The following is a 23145-nucleotide window of genomic DNA, read 5'->3' on the forward strand; positions in this document are numbered from 1 at the left end:
TAAGCCCAAGCTTTTCCGTGTCCCAATGAGAATTGAATATGAGACCTCCAAGGATTACCCTATAATGGAGATCTCATGTTCAACCCGTTAACCATCGGACCACTCGTGCTGGTTATGAGGTTTTGTGTTCTTGTTGTAAACATTATGGTTTTCATTACGAGTCATTGTGGTGAGTGAAGCCATGATGCTTTGTAATGTCTTTGCTGTTATATTTTGTGGTGTTAGTTACGAACCCTTGTGGCATCGTTACGGAGGGGGTACCCAGTACAGTATGGTATTGTTTAGGATTATTTATTGAAGTAGTGAGTCGCAAAACGGATAGCCTTAACTCTCAAGTACTCAAGCTGATACTCCTATTGCAATTCTACTGGATTCGCATAATTGCCCTAATGAGCACCAATTAAACATTATTTGTACGCAGCCTCATCAGACATTCCAGTATTCAACCTGATTCCGTTCTTCTATATTTTAAAACTAAGACCAATTTATTTTGTTCTTCTGCTGTGTAATCCGTGACGAATGATGGTTGGTAAGCACATGCTATCATGTGCAGTCATCTATTCAAGCCAAACTTTGATCAAAAACACTGTCAAACGTCGTTTTGATTTTCTAGCTTTATCATGCAGTCTCGCCAATCCAATTAGATAAGCGGTAGTATTCAACCTTATATTTTTCACAATGTACATCATTTTTATCTACACATGAAAGCTACATCACTTCAAATGGGCTTACTCAACAGAAAATCAAAACAAAGGAAGAACGAAAGGGCTATAGGAGTTATATATCTGTCCATCGATGTCCAATCTTGTTTTGTATTTTGTGCATGAAAATCTTATGTATGTCTACGTCTATAGCTTTTTGCCTGGTGTGCTTATCATGTTATCGATGGGGTTCATGAATATATTTTCCGTTCATTTTTCCATGTTAGCACTCATGTTGCCCCCCTTTCCCCTCAATCTGTCTGCTCACTGTCAATGCATGCATGCTTTTATGTTTGCTCGCATGACTATTGTGCATTCACATAATTTGATCATCCTGCTCATCTGATGCAGATTTTACTATATGAATGTGCGTATAAATGTACATACATTCGCCTTTATGGGGCATATAGGTGGATGTCAATGCATTCATCATATTCCTGGTGAAATCTATCTTAGGTTAAGAATATTATCAAAGTGTCTATTCTAGGCACCGGCCTAGCTAATTAAATGATTATCTATGAATCTCTATGCATTTAAAAACTGAGTTTTGTGCAACAAAAAAAAATGTAGCCAAAAAAAAAAAAAATGTAGCCCAAAAAAAAAAAAAAAAAAAAAACCTGGGTTTTGATGCTACAGGAGTCCTCTGAAGTAGTTTAAACAACTGCAAGCAGAGAAAAAACAATACTGAATAAGAGTCACTCCCAGCTCCCAAGAAACCTGTCTTTTAATATTCCTACCCTTTATAGCATTTTGCATAGATTCAAAATATTCACCTCCTCAAAAACTGAAGAACCTCTTTTTATATTACTAGGCAGTACTAATCCATGTGGATCAAGTGGTTTGTCCTGGAAATATCGACTACGATGACCAGACACCAGCTGGGAGCTTTGTTTTTCTTCACATGGGGCATGGTTTCTGCACTTGCACAGAACTTGCTAAGCTGTGATTCTAACTCTAAATCTGCTGTGTCTGGCTACTTTTGCAATGGATTTCCCAGTAAGTGTGATACGTTTGTTATTCTTCGAACGAATCCATGCTACTGGTCTCTTTCCAATCTGAGCTCGTACTTGGGGATCAACCGGTTCGTGCTGGCTCAAGCCAATGGCTTCTCAGCTGACACAGAGTTTCTTCCCCAACACTGGCCTTTATTAATCCCAATTGAATGTCAGTGCAACAGTGGTAACTTTGAAGCGGTGGTAACGAAAACTACCATAAAAGGCGAGAGCTTTTATGGGATTACTGAGTCGCTGGAGGGATTAACGACTTGCAAATCCATCCGAGAGAAAAACCCAAGTGTCTCACCTTGGAATCTTAAAGACAAGATTCAGTTGGTGATTCCATTGAGGTGCGCGTGCCCAAATTCTTCTGAATTCAATTTGAACATAAAGCTTCTGATTTCTTATCCGGTAAGTGGTGGTGACACCATTTCCAACTTGGCCTTGAGGTTCAATATTACTCCAGAGAGCATTATCTTCGTGAATAAAAAATCGTTGGGGAGTTCCAAACCGGAAAATCTATTGCCGGTTTCTACTACCCTTCTGATTCCGCTCAAAGAAAAGCCTGTTTTTGGACCTGATTGGGGATCTCGAAATACTAGCATTTCAGTAGCTAAGCCAAGGAAGAAAAGGTCAAGAATGATGAAGATTTGGATTTATGTTGTTGTTAGCGCGGTTGTATTAGGAATTGTCATGGCGATTGCAGCAGCCCTTTTGGTTATTCGATCGAAGAAGAAGAACCAGAACAAGGAGATTCCGAGCGACATGGAAGATTTGGAGCTACAAAAGCTTAGTCTAAGCATCCGAACCACGAGCCAAAAAAAGGTCTCATTTGGTCAAGTTTCCCAAGGTACTCTTGATGGTCAGATCATCGATATCATACCAAGTAAGATTTCAGTGGTGGGATATACGATCGATGAGATGAGAAAAGCAACCGAAGACTTCAATTCAAGTAATCATATAGACAAATCCGTGTTCCATGGTCGTCTCAACGGGGAAAACTTGGCAGTTAAGCGCGTAAAAGCTGAGACTCTATCAAAGATTGATTTGGGGCTTTTCCACGCTGCGACTCACCATCATCCCAACATAATCAGGTTAATGGGTACGTGTTCAACTGATGGTGCCGATTCGTATTTGGTTTTTGAGTATGCTAAGAATGGGTCTTTGAAAGACTGGCTCCACGGCGGGTTGGCGATGAAGAGCCAGTTCATAGCCTCCTGCTATTGTTTCTTGAACTGGAAACAACGGCTGAGGATCTGTCTCGATGTTGCCACAGCCTTACAGTATATGCACCAGATAATGATCCCAAGTTACGTTCACAGCCATATAAAGAGCCAGAACATCTTTTTGGATGAAGAATTCAACGCAAAAGTCGGAAATTTCGGCATCCCAAGATGTAGTGAAGATGAAAAAGAGGAACAACCATTTTGGAGTAAAGGTTATCTAGCACCCGAACTTCTCCAACAGGGTATAAGTTCCGCGGGAACTGATATTTTCGCGTATGGTGTGGTTTTGCTTGAGTTATTATCAGGGAAAAAACCCATAACGAGGGGAGATGGGGAAGGAGAAGGGGATGTTCCGTTGTCGGAGAAAATCAAATCCATTTTACAATCAGAGAATGCAGAGGAATTGAGGGGGTGGATGGACAGTATTTTGGGAGAGAGTTATTCATTTGATGAAGCTGTCACTTTGGCAAATCTTGCTCGAGCTTGTGTTGAAAGTGATCCGGGTTTGCGACCGACTGCAGGGGAAGTTGTGGAGAAGTTGTCGAAGTTGGTTCAAGAATTACCAGAAGGAGATGAATTCAGCTCAATCTGTGAAAGCTCTTCTAGACCTCTAGTCAAGTCTGCTTGAAATTAAGCTTGTGAAAAAAATACCTACTGCTAGGAATCCTCAGTCATGAACCATTGGTTCTATTACTTGTGGTAATTTTGAAGATTAATAATCATAATAACTCAGTGTCCGGACCAGAGTGCACCCTTTGAATGGGTTGTATTTGTCTCTTGATTTTTGTTGGAAGGTACGATTGCGGATGTGTAAATAAGAACCTAAATTGAATAAACATTTTATTGTTGTTCATTTTGTAAAAACGAATCTCATGTGGTACTTATTGCAAAAAGAGACATACGGGAGATATTTGATACTTAGGCAAATGATATTTTGGGAGACTCCGCAAGTAGCATCCTTTTGGCCGGACCAGGAGACCCTGCCAAGCAGGGGTGCTCGGCAGGGGTGCCGAGCGCATTTCGACTGTCCAAAAGTGTTTTGGACAGCCCGGATGCAAAGGTACCGAACGGATTTAAAAAAAAAGAAAAGGATAAGAAAAAAGATGTTTCGATCCAGGCCGTTGATTTCGAGATGAACGGCCAGATTGCCCGCTCAACTCCCGCTCGGTAGGGGTGCCGCTCGGCAGAGTCCCCTTTTGGCCAAATTGACTCCTTTTCTTTTCAACTTTAATTTGTTTTGAGTTTTTTTTTTTTCTCTTGATGAGATAAATTCAAAAAGTATAATATATGATAAATAATTTAAATAAAATAAAACTGCTAATTATGACTGCTTTTGTTGAGACAAATCGAGAAGATAGTATGATAATAGCTTAAAAATGAGTTTAAACTTACATTAGAGAGACTGAAACGGAAAAAACACCAACCATGTATTATGTGATTATGTGGGTTGAATCTGCAATCTAGAAAGTTTCCATTTGTTATTTCGATTTCAATTTGACTCTAACATCATAGTTGGGAAAAAGTTGAAGGACACAAGAAGTTTTTTTTCTTTTGGGACAAAGTACAGGTTAACGCTCTATCGGTTAAGCCTTTTGCATATCACCTCTCTGGCATTTAAAAATGATCAATTCACCTCCTCGTGGTTTCGGACTAAAGTGTCGAGCTAACACCGTCAACGGCAGATGTTAAAATGACCACAACAATACCCTGTGTCCTTTTCATGTGCATTCCTAAGTTACAATAATTGATATTTTTTTTCCCTTTTTTCCCATTCTTTATGACTTTAACTACATAAGATTTTAAGTATTTTTTTTATCCACCATAAGATTTTAAGTTAGAAACTTATTTAATTTCTGTTTTAATTCTTTAATTTGGATATATTTAGTTAGAAATTATTCATAAAATTAGAAACCAAAGAATCTGTTAGGTTACATTCATAATTTTTTGCCTTTTGTTCATACTCAATATAAGAAGCAAGTTTTTTTTTTCAATAAAGAAAAAAACATGTTTTTAATCATTAATATTCTGGAAACAAATTTAAAAAGAAAAGAGAAAACCATGATCGGTAAGGGTTTTAGTTACCCGTTTCAATTTTCTTCAGGGCCATCAATGGTTTGCAAGAGCCAATTATTCAACCCGTTTCAACCCGTTTTCTTTTTGACTCATATTTAACCCGCCCACATTTGACTCACGATCCGTTTCAACCCCTCCAGACCCGCCCAGACCTGTCCGTTTGCCATCTCTACAAAATTGTTCCGATTGTTCCGGAGCCTACGGTGGTGACCCAAGGGGCTACATCCGTGACTGTGAGACGAAGACTCTGGCATCGATTGGTAGCTTCGAACGCGCCTATCGCGATGGCGTCGAGGTAGTAAGGACGACGACGCCACCGACGCCGAGAGAGATGACGACGACTCCTTCGGCCACGGGCAGATCTAATTTTCAATTGCTGATGGTTGTGATCCTGCTGAGGGGAGAGCCGCAACAGTGAGGCGTGAAGGAGATGACATACTGCTGTGAATTTGCTTGGTTGATTCCTTAGGTATTTTGGAGGAGATGAAGAAGGCTAATGTTGTCTTCTCACATTGAAGTAGAGTTTTATTTCTTTACTTTTTCCATTCTCACTCTCTTAACAGGCGTGTTTACTCCACCTTCCGTCATTTTAAAAGGAAAATGTAACGCCTTCCGTCATTTTAAAAGGAAAATGTAACGGTAACACTTTAGTCCGAAATTACGAGAAGGTGAATTGATCATTTCTAAGTGTAAGGGAGGTGATGTGCAAAAGGCTTAAACCATAATAAAGTAATTTGTACTTTACCTTTTTTTTCAATATTGTATACATTAGCAGGAGTTAGTAAGATGTTAGAATTAGTACATGAGGAATTCAGAAGCTATCCATAACATTGCCCCTTAGATGCGGAATTTTCTAGAGCTTTCGTCCAAGAAGGAGAAATTGGTGGAGGTTCATGGAAAGTTCTGGAAGACCTTAGAGCACTCAAAACGTTTTTCAGCTACCACTTTTGAATATGTCAGGATATTTGTAATAGAATATTCTGGGCTCAGGCTTGCAGCCACTACTATTTATAGATCATTGACTTCAATGACGTTTGACAAAATCGATAATTCCTAGGATTGAAAATCTAAACACGAATTGCAGCCGCAGCTGACCTTGAGGTTAATTTCGTCTAGAGGATAACAACTTAACTTACCATCCACTCTGACACGTGACGGTGCTGTGCTCTCGTGTTGTGCATATTCAGACTGTTAATTTTGAAAATTAACGGTCTGGATTGCCGAATAATTGAATGGTTAAGATTACATATAGCACCATGTAATTTGAACTGTTGATTGTCGAAATAAACGGTCCGAATGTGCACAACATCTTTCACAGCACCATCTCTGGATTAGTGAGATTTAATGTTCGATTATGAAGAATAAGTGGTTAGTCCTCGTATTAATCAAACATCTATACTAGTAGTAACATATTAATGCTGCCTATGGTCAAACAAAAAAAAATCCAACACGAGCAAATTAAACACAAGAGGGTTCTCTATCCTGAAACTTTTATATATGCCCCTCAACCTAACTTCCCACGTGTTAATGGTGAAACACTTGCCGATAGGATTGATAAACGAACCAAGTTATTTGAGTTTGTATGTGCCGCTCAAAACTCGTTAAAAAACAATTTGTTACAAAAGCAAATGAAGCTTGAGTATATATTTTTTAATCTCGTTAAACGTTCCAATCAAGCTCGGGTTAGTTACTATTCAATTTGTCCAACTTTAAGATGTAAAACCCAGAAATACAAACTACTCGAAATCAGCTCGTATCGACTTGATTAAAAATTTATTCAAGATAAACTTGTCTCATAAACAAATTAATGTGAAACATATTTTTTAAGCTCTTCAATTTTTAACACAAGTTTGAACAATCAACTCTTCGGCTTGTTCGGGCAGTTAAGTTGATCAAAAGTTGAGATTCAAACTAGAAGGATGGACCTTGTATATTGTTCAACGAGAATTTCATTTCATTGCAAAGTTGAAATCCGGCTGAAAAATTTTACAGAGTACACGGAACACCCAAACACACGGAGGGGAAATGGATCACTAAAATCCGAAAAAACCAAGAATAAAGCACTAAACCATATCTTCTAGGACTGAATCCTCCATATATTACAGTACTCATATATAATCATAAGCACAACAGCTGAATCTTGAGCTTAGGAAGCAACGACACTACGCCTACTTTAATGCCCGCTTTGTTGGGAATGAGTCGGAACAATAACAAGAATATTTCTACTTTAATCAATCTCAGGAGAGATATATGTTTCGCTAAAATACCGAAAGCGGGAGCACAATCACCGTCGAGTCAACAAAAGTTGACTAGAGGACGTTGTATATATATGGAAAACACAATATAAGCACACCGCAAACACGTTTGAAGCAAGATTCTGAAATACTGTAGTAATCAAGAACAAAAAAAAAAAAAAAAAATGAATGGCATATGTATAAGTACTGGAGAATTTATTTATTTATAGTACTGAAAGAATAAATGAATCCTGTTAGCTAGTATCCATGATGATAGAAATGTACAATCTCCAAACTAATCAATTAATTAAGCCATCATATTCCTAAACTCATCAAAATTCAAAACCCCATCCCCATTCAAATCAAACTGAGAAATCATAACCTCACACTCCCCCACACTCTTCTTCTCCCCAAGCCTGCTCAGCATCCGCTTCAAACTCCTGGGCGTAATACTACTACTCCCGGTACTACCCTTACACTCATCGTCCATTTCTTCGTACATCTTGAACGCCTCCTTCAAGTCCTTTACCTTCTCCTCCTCCTCCGTCCCTTCCACCAGCCTGATGAAGTCCTCCAGCCCCAGCAGACCGTCGCCGTCCGAATCCATCAGCAGCACCACCGCCTCCGCCTCCGACTCGGATATCTCTCCGCCTATCGTCCCCAGGCAGAGGCGCAGCTCCGCCGGCGAGATCTTCCCGTCCTTGTTCTCGTCGAAGTGGCTGAACACTCTCTCGTATTGCTTCTTTTTGTTTTCGTCCATTCACAGTCTGATGCCTTCTAACAGAAGTACTTCGTAAAACTTCGATTATACGTATACAGTTAACGTGCACGTAGTCTGGTTAGAACACTCGAGTTTAAAAGAAAAGATGAATATATGCTTAGAGATGTCTAGAGAGAGAGAAGAATAGATATGAAGATTATCGATTTGCTGGATAATTGGATAGGAGGTGTTGTTCAAGTGTGTGAGTATATGTAGTCTACAAAGCGTGTTTTGATTCAGTGGGTTGACCGAATACATGGGGCTGTTTGTTTAGAAAAGGACAGGATGGAGAGCATTTTGGTAAAGCTCTATGGCGTAAGCGCTTAGTTTGGTCTTGATGGGTGCGTAAGTGGTGACTGGTCAAAGTGGAGATGAAAAGGAATCAACGGAGAAGAGGGGGTTTGGACATAAATGGTCATGACTCTTCTTTTGTTTCTTTTTTCTTTTGGCGTCTGAGTCAGTTTACGTGAGTCCTAATTAATTTCATCACCGGTCTCGCCAAAGCAAATGCATTCACGCCGGAATTAGAGAATTTATGAGATTTTACTTTTCTCTCAGAATGACCCAAAAAATCAAGCTCTAATCACTTGTATAGGGAGGGAGCAAACCCACCAACCAACCAGATTACGGCCTGGGTTGACTATTTTTTCTGTTGATAAGAGAAGGGGGAGCAAATTTCAATTGAGGTACGCGGATTCTAGAAAATGATGACGAAGACGAAGGCGACCGGAAACTTACATCATCGATTGGGAACGGTTAACCGCCGTATTATATGTACCCACTGAAAACATTTTGGGAAGGTGTAGTGTACATACCCACCGAATGGGAAATTTTTTCCTTTTCTGTCTAGTATTTTATGGATTGTGGATAGGAGCACCACGTGTGTCTTAGTTTAGAGTTTTCTTTTTCCACTTCATTGCATGCCGTTGCCCTATTGTGATAAGTTCTCGTTCCACTAGGCTTTTCGGGATTTTTTTTTTTTGTCCTCGTTTAAATTTTTTTTTTTTGCGTTTATTAATTTTGCGCCTAATTTTTTGGAATGATTGATTCGTCTTGTCAAGATGAATTAAAAAAGTAAAAAATTATGACTTTTACAAAAACATTTTTGAAAATATCCAAGATAAAGCTCAAAAAATCGATTTTTGCAACTTTTCCTTAGATATTTCTGAAATATATTTGGGTAAAAATAATTTTTTTTTTTTTTACATTTTCGATTTCTCTCTTCGAGACAAATCAATAATCCACAAAATTTAAGCGCAAAATTAACAAAGACAAAAAAAAAATTTAAATAAGGACTAAATAGGAAAAAGCTCAAAAAATATATTTAAATAAGGACTAAATAGGAAAAGCTCAAAAAAAAAACCTTAGTGCAGCAAGGCCTAAGCAAGAGGAAATGAATCAATGCCATGGGATGAAAAATGCTAAATATATACCATTACTAGCTAAATACTAGCAAATTGTTCCTTAGTCATATAGATGTTACATGGGCTTAAAAAACAAGAAATTCCGTGGAAGATTTAGAAGATCACAAAATTTACATGCAATCTCGTTATCTCGGTGTTACCACTCTTTTATACAACAAAATCCAATGCCAAGCTAATCTACATATCCACATTAATTTTTATCACCATACTGAATAGATTTTGCATTGCAGTGCAAATGCAATAACTTCATTCTTGCCTTTAATTAATATTTGTAAATGTCAAAAATGTACTAGATCCCAACATAATTTATTGCGAAGCTAATAGAACCAGCATCCCGTTTAGTGCTTTTAAAACTCGTGCATCTATAGGATTGAAGATACCATTGTTTTTGGAGTTGTGTAATCAAAGTGCACCTTAGCTTTTGTTATAGATGATGGATGGTAGACGACTGGATCACAGAAGCCCGTCTAGCTCAGTTGGTAGAGCGCAAGGCTCTTAACCTTGTGGTCGTGGGTTCGAGCCCCACGGTGGGCGTTTGTTGTTTTCTTTTTCCCCCGCCCTGCAGACTGCAGTTTGCTGGGCTTGTTCCTTCTACCTCAAGCCCAACAAGGGGTGCTTCAAGCCTATGCTTGCTTCTGGTCTGCCAATGTACTTTTTTTGCAAACTGGTCTCCTTTCTTTCTCTTTCTCTTTCTCTTTCTCTTTTTTTTTTTTTTTTTTTTTTACGGCAAAAAAAGTTTTCATTAATCGTAAAGATGCAAAGATGGAAACAGCACAATAGAAAAAACGAATGCATTGAGAGAGCTTCGAAGAGTATTATATACTCTCCTAGTGCTGCAACTTGCATAACTAAACATACTCCTCAACCCCTCGAGTTTTTTAATAAAAAAGTTGATAAGATGCCAACTAAACACCTAATACTTGAACTCCGCAAAAAATATGAGGTTACAAGTTTATTGAAAAAAAAGATGTGTATTAGGTTATGTATGAGGGGAAAAAACTACGGAAATGAATGGACCATTATTGATCGTATTTTACAATATGCACATGAGTATACGTACAGCTACAATACACAAAATTCGAGCGGACAAGAACGCGGACGGCCCCAGCTGATGTTCCTATTTTGCTATAAAAAAGGAAGCTACCAATTGGTGAAAAAAGAAAAAAAGAACGCCGGCGGCCGGCATGCGTTTTCTTGACGTTTGCTCACGCGTAATATATACAAAGCACACAGCCCCTACTCCTATGAGAAAGCAAGTATTCAATGAACCCAACCACACAATAATATCCTAACATAAATTACATAATTCGTGTACGGATGTGTGAACGTGAACAAGAGCGCGATTGTGGAAGTGTATTTGAAATACGATCCAAACAACTAAAAATTCGCTTGAGAGCAAAAATTAAGAACGGAAGCACATAACATTTAAAAAGATTATGAGACTAAAATCCTAACCCGAGTCTACATCCCATAATACGCGGGTGTGAGCTTGAGTATGACTTTAAAAAAAAAAAATTGAATTATTGAAATTTGCAATAACACAAATTAGAAGCACAAAAACTGCGAAAAATCGAAAAGGTTTAAGACAAGGAGATTCATTATCCGATCATCAAAAGAGGAGAAGCTAGTAGCCTAGTAGTATTTTCTCAGAATTCAAGTGAGAAAGTCTAATATTTCAAGCAGCAGTGTCGTGCGGTTAATCCAACAATTTATCTTGACAATCGATGGTTTAGATCTTAATCTGAACAACAGACGATTCAGATATTTGTACACTTAAATTAGATCCAAACTATCTGTGTTAATATGAACAATCAAACCGACCGCTCAGCCCTACTTGCCAGCCTCTTCCATTCCAAAAAAACAGGAAATGCTACATGTGGATCCGCATATTTCAACGTCCGAAATTTACTTCCCTCCCATAAAACTTGTCAACGATCATTTTTACGAAACAGTAAAGCTACAGTCCCGACCGGGGAATCCTGATCGGAATCCCGACGCCTCGTTGGGCCCACTCCGGCCATCGGATGGCTGATCCGAGCCATTCAAAAATTATAAAATAAAAAATCCGAGTGGGCTTACGCGAGAATTAATGGCATCCAACATGTTTAGGTGGCCGATCCAAACACTCCATTTTTTGTGTATATATACACACAAAAAATAGAGTGTTTGGATCGACCACCTAAACAAGTCGGATGCAGTTGATTCTTGGGTGGGGCCCACTCGGATTTTTTTTTTAGAATTTTTGGACGGCTCGGATCAGCCGTCCGGTGGCTGAAGTAGGCCCGGCAGGACTTCGGGATTCCGATCGGGAAAATGGGTCGGGAAGTGTAGACTTTCTGGTTACGAAAGGACCACTGTGCGAGTGGGCCCTATGGTTACTCCCAGAAATTTTACAGCCACTCCCATGCATCCACCTGGCATTCTTCCATCTGGATCATGGCATTACCGTAATTACAGAACCAGATAGTGTCATTTCCAGCATATTCTTCTCCCTTAAACCTCAAACCCCTCATTCCATTCAAACCCCCTTTTTCTTCTCTCTCTAGACCTCCGCCGCTCTCGCACTAAACCCCCATTTTCTCTCTCACCCTCGCAACCCCGCCATGGCCGCACTCTGCCGCTCGAGACTAGCGGCGCACCCGAGGTGGCTGAGGACGTTCACCTCGATTAGAGGTTACGGATCATCTGCGGCGGCGGCTCAGGTCCAGTACGACTACGACTACGACGACGACGAGGAGTTCGAGAGCGACGCGTGGCGTAATCGGGACCGTACGATTGGCGAGACGGATGGATCGGCGACGGGGAGGGGAGTGCAGTGGGTGATAATGGGGGACCCACTGGCGATGAAGCACGTGTACGCCGAGAGGCTGTCGAAGCTCCTCCACGTGCCTCACATTTCCATGGGCACTCTCGTTCGTCAAGAGCTCCACCCTCTCTCCTCTCTCTACAAACAGGTTTGATCCTTTCCTTGCTCTGTTTGGTGTTTTTATGTCGTTTTTTTTAATTTTTTTTATATTTCATGAGAATACAATTCCTCTGGATTCATCTTTTCTGTTCGTAGTGTGTCTTGTTGTAGAACTTAATAGCAATTTTAGCGAGCATGAATATATGATACTTTTGGGTCGTTAAAGTCTCATGAAGGAGCTCGAGCTCTACTCAAGCTTAGGCCAGTCAAATTTTTTTTGTGATCGAGCTCGAGGATGCTAAAAACTTAAAAAACAAACCCGAACATTTTAAAAACTCGGCTCTGCTTGGCTCGTTTGCCATTGACAGTTTGGGGTTGTATCAATTCAAAGTGTCTACTTACCCCCAAAACAAAACTAAGTGAACACTTGAATTATTTAAGGATAACTATGAATTGTCATGATTTTGGAGTGAATTCGAGCTTATGGTCTGGTGGGTGAAAACATAGACCATGTAATCGAAAGTTTAATATGTTCATATTTTCTAGCGCATGAAGTTTTAAGTCCAAATAAAGCAAACCATTTGTCCAACAACTCAAATACCTAGCATAAGGTTTTCAAAAAAATAAAAAAGGGTGGGGATTGGTTGGGTGTACACAGACTTACCCTGCAAGGGGCTGTTTTTGTGACTTAAAGAACCATTTGTAATGTTCATTTATCCTTTTAGGAATGTGTATTGAATGTTGAGGTATGTGTATTAGTGTATATGTATGTACATTGTTCAAGAATACTTGTTTTTTTTCACAGTCCACTGTGTGCTTCAGTTATGGTGTGGCTACAGTTTTGAGCTTGTCTGTTTCTTTACTGTTTCACTTTCTGTCAATTTATGACTTGATTACTGTTTGGAGTTTAGATTGCGAATGCTGTGAACCAAGGGAAGCTTGTTCCAGAAGATATCATTTTTGGTCTGTTGTCAAAGAGGTTGGAAGAAGGTTACTCCAGGGGGGAAACCGGGTTTATTCTAGATGGAATTCCTCGCACGAGGATCCAAGCTGTAAGTGAAAAGTTATTCTTGAAGCATTTACGCTTTCGTTGGAAGATGAACTTACCCTTCACTTAGTAGTCGCCACATGCTACGCAACCAAATATTATATGCTTTCTCTAAGTAATGTGAGCCATGCCTTGATCCTCGCAAATAAAATGGGTAACGAGTTGAAGGAAGTACTCCTGTTCCACCAAGCCTTAGTTTATGTTTAGTTTCTATCATAGCTGTGGTCGATAAGAAATACTGAGGCTTTACAGGTTGGATTGTTGACATGATGCAGGAGATCCTTGACCAAATTGCTGATATTGATTTAGTTGTTAATTTCAAATGCACGGAAGATTGCTTGTTGAATCAGCATATGAGAACTGGAATTTATTCTCCAGGAAAAGAATTTCTCAGCATGAGCAAGTCGGGGTATCCAAGTTCTTCAAGTTCTGACGCAGAAGGTGCCTGGAAAGATAAACTCAGTATGCGTGCTGAGCAGGTACAAACTTCATATTGCTATTGGATCAGAAACAAATATGCAAATTCACGCAGAATTGAGATGGTTCCTACGGATTGCAATTTTCAAGAGTATTTGTAGTGGCTCTATTTTGTTCCATGTCTAAAAATTTCCCTTATTTTATCACCTGTCCCTTGTTGTATTGGGTTTCCTTTCCAAAGATTCCTTTCATTGTTGTGGACCTTGTGGTTGGGAGTAGTATTAGTAAAAAACAGCTAGTTTTGATCTTTGATAGCAAGTTTTGGGAGTTTTTCAATATAGATCTCCTGTTATTTTATCTTATTCATGTTGATTTTTCCAAAACTACCACTTAGGCATGAAGATTGTGGTTTTTTGGGCATACTTCTACACTTGTTTGTATCCGATACTTTACTTTGTATGAGCCTTGTGGTTACTTTCGAAATAAAATTGCATCCTTAAATCTCTAAAACCACATTGCTTCACCTGTCATGCTTTGTGTCTCATCTAATTTTTCAATTCTAATCCGTGCTTACGAAGATTTTGAGTTAGTACCTTGGCAGTTTGAGTTATAGAACTTTGTGAAACACATATTCTCTGACAGCGTTCCTTTTGTTGTTTTTTTTTATCCAGAGCAAGCCATTAGAAGATTATTATCGGCAACAAAAGAAGCTCCTCGACTTTCAAGCGGCCGGTGCACCTGGAGAAACCTGGCAAGGTCTCTTGGCAGCATTACATCTTCAGCATATGAATGCCATCTCTTCTTCGCAGAAGCTGACTGCATGATTTCACACTATGATTTCTCAACTAGCTCCATTCTTATTCATCTTGTGGTATAATACATCATAATTGTGAGTGTAGCGTAGTTAGCTGGAGTTTTCCACAGTGAATAGCTCCTGCTTATTTTTGAGGACTTGAGGTTTTTTTCTTTCGTTTTTGTTTTCCAAGTGCAATGTGTTTTTGTATCTGTTTTGTATCGTGGTTTCAGCAAGAAGCTGAACTGGAGAGAAGAATATTCTTGGCATTGTTCCGAGCGTTATATATGTCCGTTAAAACAATTGATCGAAATCTCGTGTAGCTTACAGTTTGTGTTCATTCTCTGAAAACCAAATTGTAGCTCAGCAATCAACATGTTTCTCAAATTTTTCGCCAGCCTAAAGGAGTTTGTGAGAAGAAAACGGGTTGCAAAGATCATTTTCCAACCTCTTCAAAACAACAGTTTTTGTCAAAAAAAAAAAAAAAAAGAGTTTTATATTTAGGCTCTGTTTGTTTCGAAGTAAATTATTTTTCTGTGTAAAATGTTTTACACGTAAAATGATTTCAGTGAAAAAAGAAATTTTCGTTTCTATTTTACGGTATTTAGTTGGTAATTGAAAAAAATTCTTGGCAATAAAATGTTTCTCCAGTGTCCAATAGCTACCAAGTTACCGTTTCCACTCTCTCTCTCTCTCTCTCTCTCTCTCTCTCTCTCTCTCAATTGACAAAGCATTCAGATTTCACCAATTCCTACCTCAGTTCTGCTATTCATTTCAAGTTTGGACTGGAGACCCAAATGAGTCGAAATCCTTTTAACGATTCTTTTAAAGAAAGAAAGCTGTACATAGAAGGAATTTATTCTCCGGAAAAAGAATTTCTCTGCATGAGCAAGTCGGGGTATCCAAGTTCTGATGCAGAAGGTGCCTGGAAAGATAAACTCAGTATGCATGCTGAGCAGGTACACACTTCATATTGCTATTGAATCACAAACAAGTACTCAAACTCGTGCAGAACAAAGATGGTTCCTACTGATTGCACTTTTTTTGAGTATTCGTAGTGGCTCTATTTGGTTCCATGTTTCAATGTATTGGGTTTCCATTTCCAAAAATTTCCTTTCATTGTCGTGGACCTTGTGGTTGGGAGCTAGTTTTGATCTTTGATAGCAAGTTTGGGGAGTTTTTCAATATAAATCTCCTGTTATTTTATCTTATTCATGTTGATTTTTCCCAAACGACTTCCTAGGCATGAAGATTGTGGTTTTTTGGGCATACTTCTACACTTGTTTGTATCCAATGCTTTACTCTGTATGAGTCTTGTGGTTACTTTCGAAAGAGAATTTCATCCTTAAGTCTCTGAAACAAAAATGCTTCACCTGACATGCTTTGTGTCTCATCTAATTTTTTAATTCTAATCCTTGCTTACGAAGATTTTGAGTTATAGTACCTTGGCAGTTTGAGTTATAGAACTGTATGAGACACATATTCTCTAACAGCGTTCCTTCTGTTGTTTTTTCTCTCGAGCAAGCCATTAGAAGATTATTATCGGCAACAAAAGAAGCTCCTCAACTTTCAAGTGGCCGGTGCACCTGGAGAAACCTGGCAAGGTCTCTTGGCAGCATTACATCTTCAGCATATGAATGCCATCTCTTCTTCGCAGAAACTGACTGCATGATTTCACACTATGATTTCTCGACTAGCTCCGTTCTTATACATCTTATAGTATAATATATCATCATTGTGAGTGTAGCGTAGTTAGCTGGAGTTTTCCACGGCTCCTGCTTATTTTTTAGGGGGAAAATTTCTTTTATATCCCTTCGACTTTAAGCGAAAATTCATTTTGGTCTTTCATATTTCAATTTGGACAGTTATATACTTTCATTTTCAATTTGGTTTCAATGTCAACCCTTAGTTGGATGGCTTAGGATTTTTAACGGCAATTGGTCATATGCCCAGCACGTGACCCTTTTTTAGGGGTACAATCGTTCATTCCCCTATTCTCTCTCTCTCTGTCTCTCTCAGTATTATATATACATTGCAAAGTCTGCAAACCCTAACAGCCTCTCTCCTGTTACCCCTAGACTCGTCGCACTCCCACGACCTCTCCCTAAATTCGTCACACTCCAGCGACCTCTCCCCCACACTCGCCTATCTCCGCTTACCTTCCTAGATCAACGTTTGACCTCCAACAGCCCTCGCCGCACCTCATACCCACTCACCGGAGCTCCATTTGCATCCGTTGATCATCATCCGACATTCGCCGACCCTCCGATGATCATTTTACAGCCTCGCTGGACCTTTGTTCACTCCGGCGACCCACAAATCTGCTTAGGTTGGTGTTCAAATCTCCCGATCTACAAGACCCAGCAAGTTTCGACACTCACCAGTGTGATTTCTACCACCTCCAACCTTTGCCATCAGTTGCCAAAGGGATATCTGTTAATCTTTCTTGTCAAAAATATTTTGGAGAACAGAATGCAGAGTTCGGATAAAATCAGGCATGTGGGTGTGGATTAATTTGGTGAATATTTTAATTCCATCATGGAGGAGTTAGGCAAGTGGTTTGGATTAATTCGACCAAAGGAAAAAAAAAAAAAAACACTCGCATACTGGTGGCTCTTGCGCAGTGGTGGTAATTAATGATTATGTGGCAAGGGTCAGAGAAGAGGTGGAATTGGGCGATTTTAGATAAGTGAGAAACCCTAATCCAAAGCGGTGACGCGCCGGTTTTCGCGCTTTTGATTTGGGGCGGCAAGTCAGTGATTGTGAATCGTTGGCGAAAGTGAAACCCGGCGAGTCCGGAATAATTAGGTGAATAATTTAACTCCCATTTCTTTCTTAGAGCCGAGAGAGAGATAGAGGAGGTGAATGGATGATTGTGCCCCTAAAAAAGGGTCATGTGCTGGACACACGACCATTTGCCGTTAAAAATCCTAATCCTAACACGCCATCCAAGTAAGGGTTGACATTGAAACCAAATCGAAAATGGAAGTATATAATTGTCCAAATTGAAACGTGAAGGTCCAAAATGAATTTTCGCTTAAAGTCGAAGGAATATAAAACAAATTTTCCCTTTATTAATACTTGAGTTTTTTTTTTTTCCTTTCGTTTTCCAAGTGCAATGTGTTTTTGGCGATGTTTGTTTTGTATCTGTTTTGTATCGTGGTTTCAGCAAGAAGCTGAACTGGAGAGAAGAATATTCTTGGTATTTTCCTGAGCATTATATATGTCTTCTGTTGAAACAAGTGATAGAAATTACAGTTTGTGTTTATTCGCTGAAAACCCAATTGTAATTCAGCAATCAGCATGCTTCTCAAGTTTTTCGTGAGCCTAAAGGAGTTTGTGAGAAGAAAATGGATTGCGAAGATCAAGATCGTTTTCCAAACCTCTTCAAAACAGCAGTTTTATATTTACAGAACATGAATCAGACATTTACAACTCAATTGAAATACCCACTACCTCGAGCCCCATTTGAAAACTCATGCAATAGTCGTTTACACATATGTAGCAGCTTCTTATTCATCTATGCCCATGCAATAAGCTAAATCCCAGAAGCCGCTTTTGATGTTTAAACTATGGGATGCATGAACCAAATCTTAGTTTTGTCTGGTCCTGTGTTCCTACTCACTATTCATCCATACCTCCGGAAGAAGCTGATGCCTAGCTCACAGAATTTCGGCTGCCATTCTCCATCAATCCGCCACTGGGTTTTGTCGGAGTAGGAGACATCGAGATAAAGGTGAATCCAATTCATCAAGCTCATCATCACTAGCATGTGATTTCTTAAGGGAAAATGACCGCACTGGGACCCATTTCTTCTCAGCTGAGATTGGCTTCCTATCTCTTCAATAATACCGGTGACTGAAGTTGCCGTAGGCGGCAAATAGACTGTTGGAGATGCACTGCATGGGACGTTTGTGAGGAAACCTTCCTCAGCCTCAAGAGGATCCTGTATCAAATTAAACCAGAAAAAAGAAGCTCTTACGACTCTCATAGTAAAATTTGAAAAAGCCTAAACCTCTGGGTTGATGTGTTTCAAATAAACGGATTTGGCATTCTTAACTCAATGAGAAGAGGTAAAATTTAGATCTGATAGTTTACATATGGCTCTCAACTTCGAGTTTCGAGCTTTATTATCTTGGATTTGAAGGATCCAAATAAAGTGAATGTTCCTCCATCAATAACCATCCATCTTCTATTCTTCTGCTATAGCTTCACAAACTATCTACAACTAAACCTCTTGTATTTTGTGTTAAGATGAAACATTAAATCTGATGGTATGAAGTCGACACCTACACAAACCGATCCTATCTGTTATAAATACTCATATAGAGCATGAATGCGTTTTTGTTTGTTACTTTCGTTTTCTGTACAAATAGTAGACCCTTGCGGAGCCATGAGATTTACTTGTTCAGATAATTCTAAGCAAGGAATTAAAGACTGCATCCGGAAGAACAAACCTCCATATCCAGAGCTTCAAGCACAGCCTCAGGAATTGGTTCTGGGCAAAATTCGTCCGTGGCAAAGTTGTTGTGTACCTTCTTGATCGGTGGTGTCCCAAATGTAGAATGGGAACAAGTTACTTATTAATTATGATGGAGCATGCGGAATAAAGAAAGTCAAGGATTTTAAGTTCTTGAGTTATTACCTCTTTTCTGATTGACCGGCTTACGAGCATTTAGAAGGTCGAAAGACATGAAAGATGCATCATAGTCTTTTCTCCCTTCGTCGTCATCATTTCCGTCATCTTTCGTGTTTTCAAATGAATCAGCATGATCAATGCCAAACAGGTCAGTTAGCCATCTGGACCAGTTCCCGATCTGCCATGCAGAACACACAAAAGCCACTCTTAATCAAGTGCCATTGGAATTGTGCTCCTTCTTGAGGAATCTGTGGTGTCTTAAATGATTAGATATAAACGACAACACTTTACAAATTGTTTAACTAGAAAGATGGATTGATCTGTATCTCTTCCTCATGATAAAAAATGGAGAAGTATCAGGGACCAATGACAAGAAAAGGTGCCTAAGGCAGGAAGCTTGAGAACATAGGGGTCTCACCGCATCTTTCAGTAGCGCACCAGCCCCAAAACTTGATTTCCCCACCGGAATAGGGAGAACCTTGGCTTCACTAATGGGAACAGAGACAGGATCAGTGGGAATTTCATCATCAGATTCACGAAGAATACCATTGAACATTGCCACATTCAATCTAGCCATGCACTGCTCCATGATCAAGCCACATATGAGAGATGCATTAAAATCATGTTTCTAGGTAGGGAGTTTGGCTGACTGCAATTGCTAATCAAATCTCACTTCCAACACACAAGTGATTTTTCTTTTTATTTTTCATCTCTTCAAGACCAAATACGATTCGAAACTTAACGAAAGGAGTTTTTTGTAGAAAGTAGAGGGAGAAAACTTCGTTGTCACAAGCACTGGACGAATTCACCAAGCTATGTGCATAACAAAGACAGGACATCTCCACACATATGAATGGACAGAAGACCACGTTATGCTAATATGGGGATGATATTTAAGCATATGGCACAATATACTCACGTGTATTATGCCAAACTAATCCGTACTAAAAGTGGGATCCAACATACGCAAAACATGAAACTGGACCATAGAAAGGTAGCAGCACGCTCAACAAGTCTCCAACTTCTTTTCTATTATTTGTACAAGTTCATTTGCTGCTAGAGTAAAATCACATTTCAGTTATAGCAAAAATATAGCTCTTTCGCTCCATAATACTGCACCGCCTTCATTTGAGAGCTTCTTTTAGTCATTAATTGCAAAGTCACATCACCCAATCAGGTAGTTGCATCATTATTGATGGTATTGTACCTTACTTACAAGTCCTTTTGTTGTTTTGTTCCATATAGCTTTACAGTAGGTGCCTGTTGCCTACAGGGTGCCCCCAAAACGAAAAAGACACAAGATTGGACGGTCATGTAAGAATATACGAACAATAAGGTAGCTATCACATGCTAGACCTCCACTGTGCATAATAAAGAAACAAAATGAATGCAGATTATACCAATCTAGGCAGCACAGGTAAGCAACCACATTCGTGTCCCCCAGCTCGAAGAGAGCAAAGCCGTTCACAGGCATCTTTGAAAGCCTTCTTCCAGAGCTTCAATGAGATGTTTACCTGATGTTGATCACCAGAACTAGAAGTCCTTTGATAGGTTTTACTAGCACAGGAAGCCAAACCTCTATCTAATACTTCTGCAGCAGCAGATTGCATATGTAGTGTCAGAGTCTGAAGGAAAAGAAGACCAAAGTTAGCTTAATTCGCAGTACCGGGAACAGGAACTTTGTACTTATTATATGGACAATTTGGCCCAGATCATACCCCATCCACAGAAGACAACCTTCACGCTCCTAAAGAGACTTGAACAGGAGTCATGGGGAAGAAACGAAAATATAAGTAGAAAAAGAGTCATCACACCAATGTTACATAGAGTGTGGGAAGAGACAGAGCACATACATATATTTGAAATTACTCTCTACAAATGAGCAAAAAAAGAGGTATGATATGTAAATATTGTATGACCTGCCACCAGACAGACTCAAAGATCCTTGAGAAGATCCAAGCTTCTATGTTTTCCAATGCAGATGCAAATTTACGAGGGTCATCCCAGTCATCAAAACTTTCACATAAAGCACCTTTAGTCTTGTTGCCTGGAGAGGACTCCTTCCATCTAAGTGGAGATAATTTCTTGCGGTTTCCCTTCTTGCCACCAGGCCTTTCAAGAAAAGGTCCAGCGGAAAATGGAAGTTGATGTTCTGCAAAGGCTCGGCTTATGATGGCTCTCAAAACAAAGGAATTCGACAACCAAAATGTCAACCTGGTTTTGGGAGTTTGGAAAAGTAAACGAGCTGTTAAGATAGACACTTAAAATTAACTTGACTGGTAAATAGAGTTCAACCTCATGCTAAAAGAGCATTAAATGAAGCAACATGAAACAATAGGAGCACTCCATGCAATCAAACTGAGATTTGAAAAAGGAGGGGAAAATGGCAAATTCCTTTTTTTGCTACCAACCAAGCATAAGGATTTGTACAATTGGTTCCAAAGAATCCAGACCAAATTAATCTAGGAAAATTCAGCTTCTACATTCTATGAGCTAGGTGTTACGGTCTTGGGTAGAACTCAACTTCAAAAGCTAGCTATTGAAGTGAGGGTGCCCTCACGCTTATATTCGTCATATTACTTTGGTACCCAAGAGATGTGGGTATTCGATTCACACTTGGATGATGTGAATGGTAAGAATACTTTCATAGGATTCACAGAAATGCTGAGACATTGAAGTACCTTGAAGCTAAGACATGGAAGTACCTTGAAACATCATTTCCACATGCTTTTGCAACTAAAACTAATCCCGAGACAGCACTTCTAGCTGCACTTGCTCTCCTTGATTGGGAACCCTCTTTACATGCATGAAGATAGAACCTAGAACGGTGATGAGCTAGAGCATGGACCTTGTTTATGGAACTTCCATGCTCTGCAACAACCGAGGAAAGACCAACCTCAATAGCAGCAGCTTCTCTCAACTCTCCTTCAAGCATCTTTATTGTATGCTCTAGCCTCTGGATTCTACCAGCGGAAGATTTTTGTTGTCTCCTTTAGAAAAACTTTGGTGTCTTTTCTTGGATAACGAACATCGATTTGATGGCCATTTAGAGCATCTCCCAACTTACCTCTCTTGACTGATCCATTGCTCTTACCCGAGTCCCCAAGTGACCTCACAGACTTTACATGCATCCATTGCTCTTACCCAAGTATTGCTCTTTTGTCCAACATCTTCGGCACAAAAAGAAAGTACTTCACTTCCCGATGACACGCGCTTTCTGGTATTATCTTGCAGCATTTATGCCTCTTGTCCGTTTTCTTGATGTTCCTCCTTGTTCCTATCCTTAGCAGAACCATAATGAATGGCATCAACAATTTCACCTTCATGCGTGTGTTTTGTGCTAGGACTCCAAACTTCATCACTATCCTCACAATTGACTTGAGATTCAACAGAGATTGTTGAAGAGATATTCAGTTTCTTTGCTTCAGATCATTGCAGAGCATTACTACCAATAATTTCATCCTGCATTAAAAATGTTTATCTTTACTTCTCATGTTTGTGTTTGACATTACAACAGTAGATGAGGATGAACATTGAATACTATGCTATGTAATTTTCTTTGGCCGATGTTAAAACAACTAACTCAAAACCAATTGGCGATGAGTAGAGAGGCCACCTAGGCTCATATACTAGGTTTAGAGGTTACATTTAACCAATGTGGGACAAGAACATTGAACAGTGAACATTTTTAGGGGGCTTAACAGCCTCGATGTTAAGCTTGTCTTGTGAAAGTTGGATAAGCATCATGACAAATTTCCAGGTGCAGAAAGGTATTTCTGGTCAAAAGGGAATTTTGGTCAGCCCAACAAATATCTCATAATATTTGCAACCAGACTAAGAAATTGAAAAGCACAAGTTTCAAAACATTACCTCTTTCAACTCATGAAATCGAACATCTCTTGTATCGTATGGCCGTGCACCAGTTTAGTG

The 23145-nt window shown here is 39.4% G+C and overlaps 4 protein-coding genes and 1 non-coding gene across 5 annotated transcripts; 3 read left to right on the forward strand and 2 right to left on the reverse strand.

Moving 5' to 3' along the window:
* The first annotated feature begins 139 nt into the window (after positions 1-139).
* On the forward strand, positions 140-5440 carry LOC131304291 (protein LYK2-like). The gene has a single exon (XM_058331486.1). The coding sequence runs from the start codon at positions 1526-1528 to the stop codon at positions 3548-3550; it is 2025 nt and encodes a 674-aa protein (XP_058187469.1). The 5' UTR covers positions 140-1525; the 3' UTR covers positions 3551-5440.
* A 1986-nt stretch (positions 5441-7426) lies between these two features.
* On the reverse strand, positions 7427-8222 carry LOC131304300 (calcium-binding protein CML38-like). Its single transcript, XM_058331502.1, has one exon. The coding sequence runs from the start codon at positions 7987-7989 to the stop codon at positions 7537-7539; it is 453 nt and encodes a 150-aa protein (XP_058187485.1). The 5' UTR covers positions 7990-8222; the 3' UTR covers positions 7427-7536.
* Positions 8223-9874: 1652 nt separating this feature from the next.
* On the forward strand, positions 9875-9947 carry TRNAK-CUU (transfer RNA lysine (anticodon CUU)). The gene has a single exon. It is a non-coding gene; the product is annotated as a tRNA-Lys (tRNA).
* A 1973-nt stretch (positions 9948-11920) lies between these two features.
* LOC131304295 (probable adenylate kinase 7, mitochondrial) lies at positions 11921-14889 on the forward strand. Its single transcript, XM_058331491.1, has 4 exons — positions 11921-12367; positions 13230-13370; positions 13642-13845; positions 14455-14889. Exons 1-4 carry the CDS (start codon positions 12017-12019, stop codon positions 14605-14607), a joined length of 849 nt encoding a protein of 282 aa, XP_058187474.1. The 5' UTR covers positions 11921-12016; the 3' UTR covers positions 14608-14889.
* Positions 14890-18167: 3278 nt separating this feature from the next.
* Positions 18168-22541, reverse strand: LOC131304653 (uncharacterized). Its single transcript, XM_058331988.1, has 7 exons — positions 22360-22541; positions 21921-22178; positions 21135-21429; positions 20619-20840; positions 19634-19810; positions 19222-19393; positions 18168-18522 (listed from the first exon to the last, which is right to left on the reverse strand). The coding sequence occupies exons 1-7, from the start codon at positions 22539-22541 to the stop codon at positions 18512-18514; spliced, it is 1317 nt and encodes a 438-aa protein (XP_058187971.1). The 3' UTR covers positions 18168-18511.
* Between the last annotated feature and the right edge of the window lie 604 nt (positions 22542-23145).

This window comes from Rhododendron vialii, chromosome 10a (genome assembly GCF_030253575.1).
Source record: "Rhododendron vialii isolate Sample 1 chromosome 10a, ASM3025357v1".
NCBI classification, from domain to species: domain Eukaryota; kingdom Viridiplantae; phylum Streptophyta; class Magnoliopsida; order Ericales; family Ericaceae; genus Rhododendron; species Rhododendron vialii.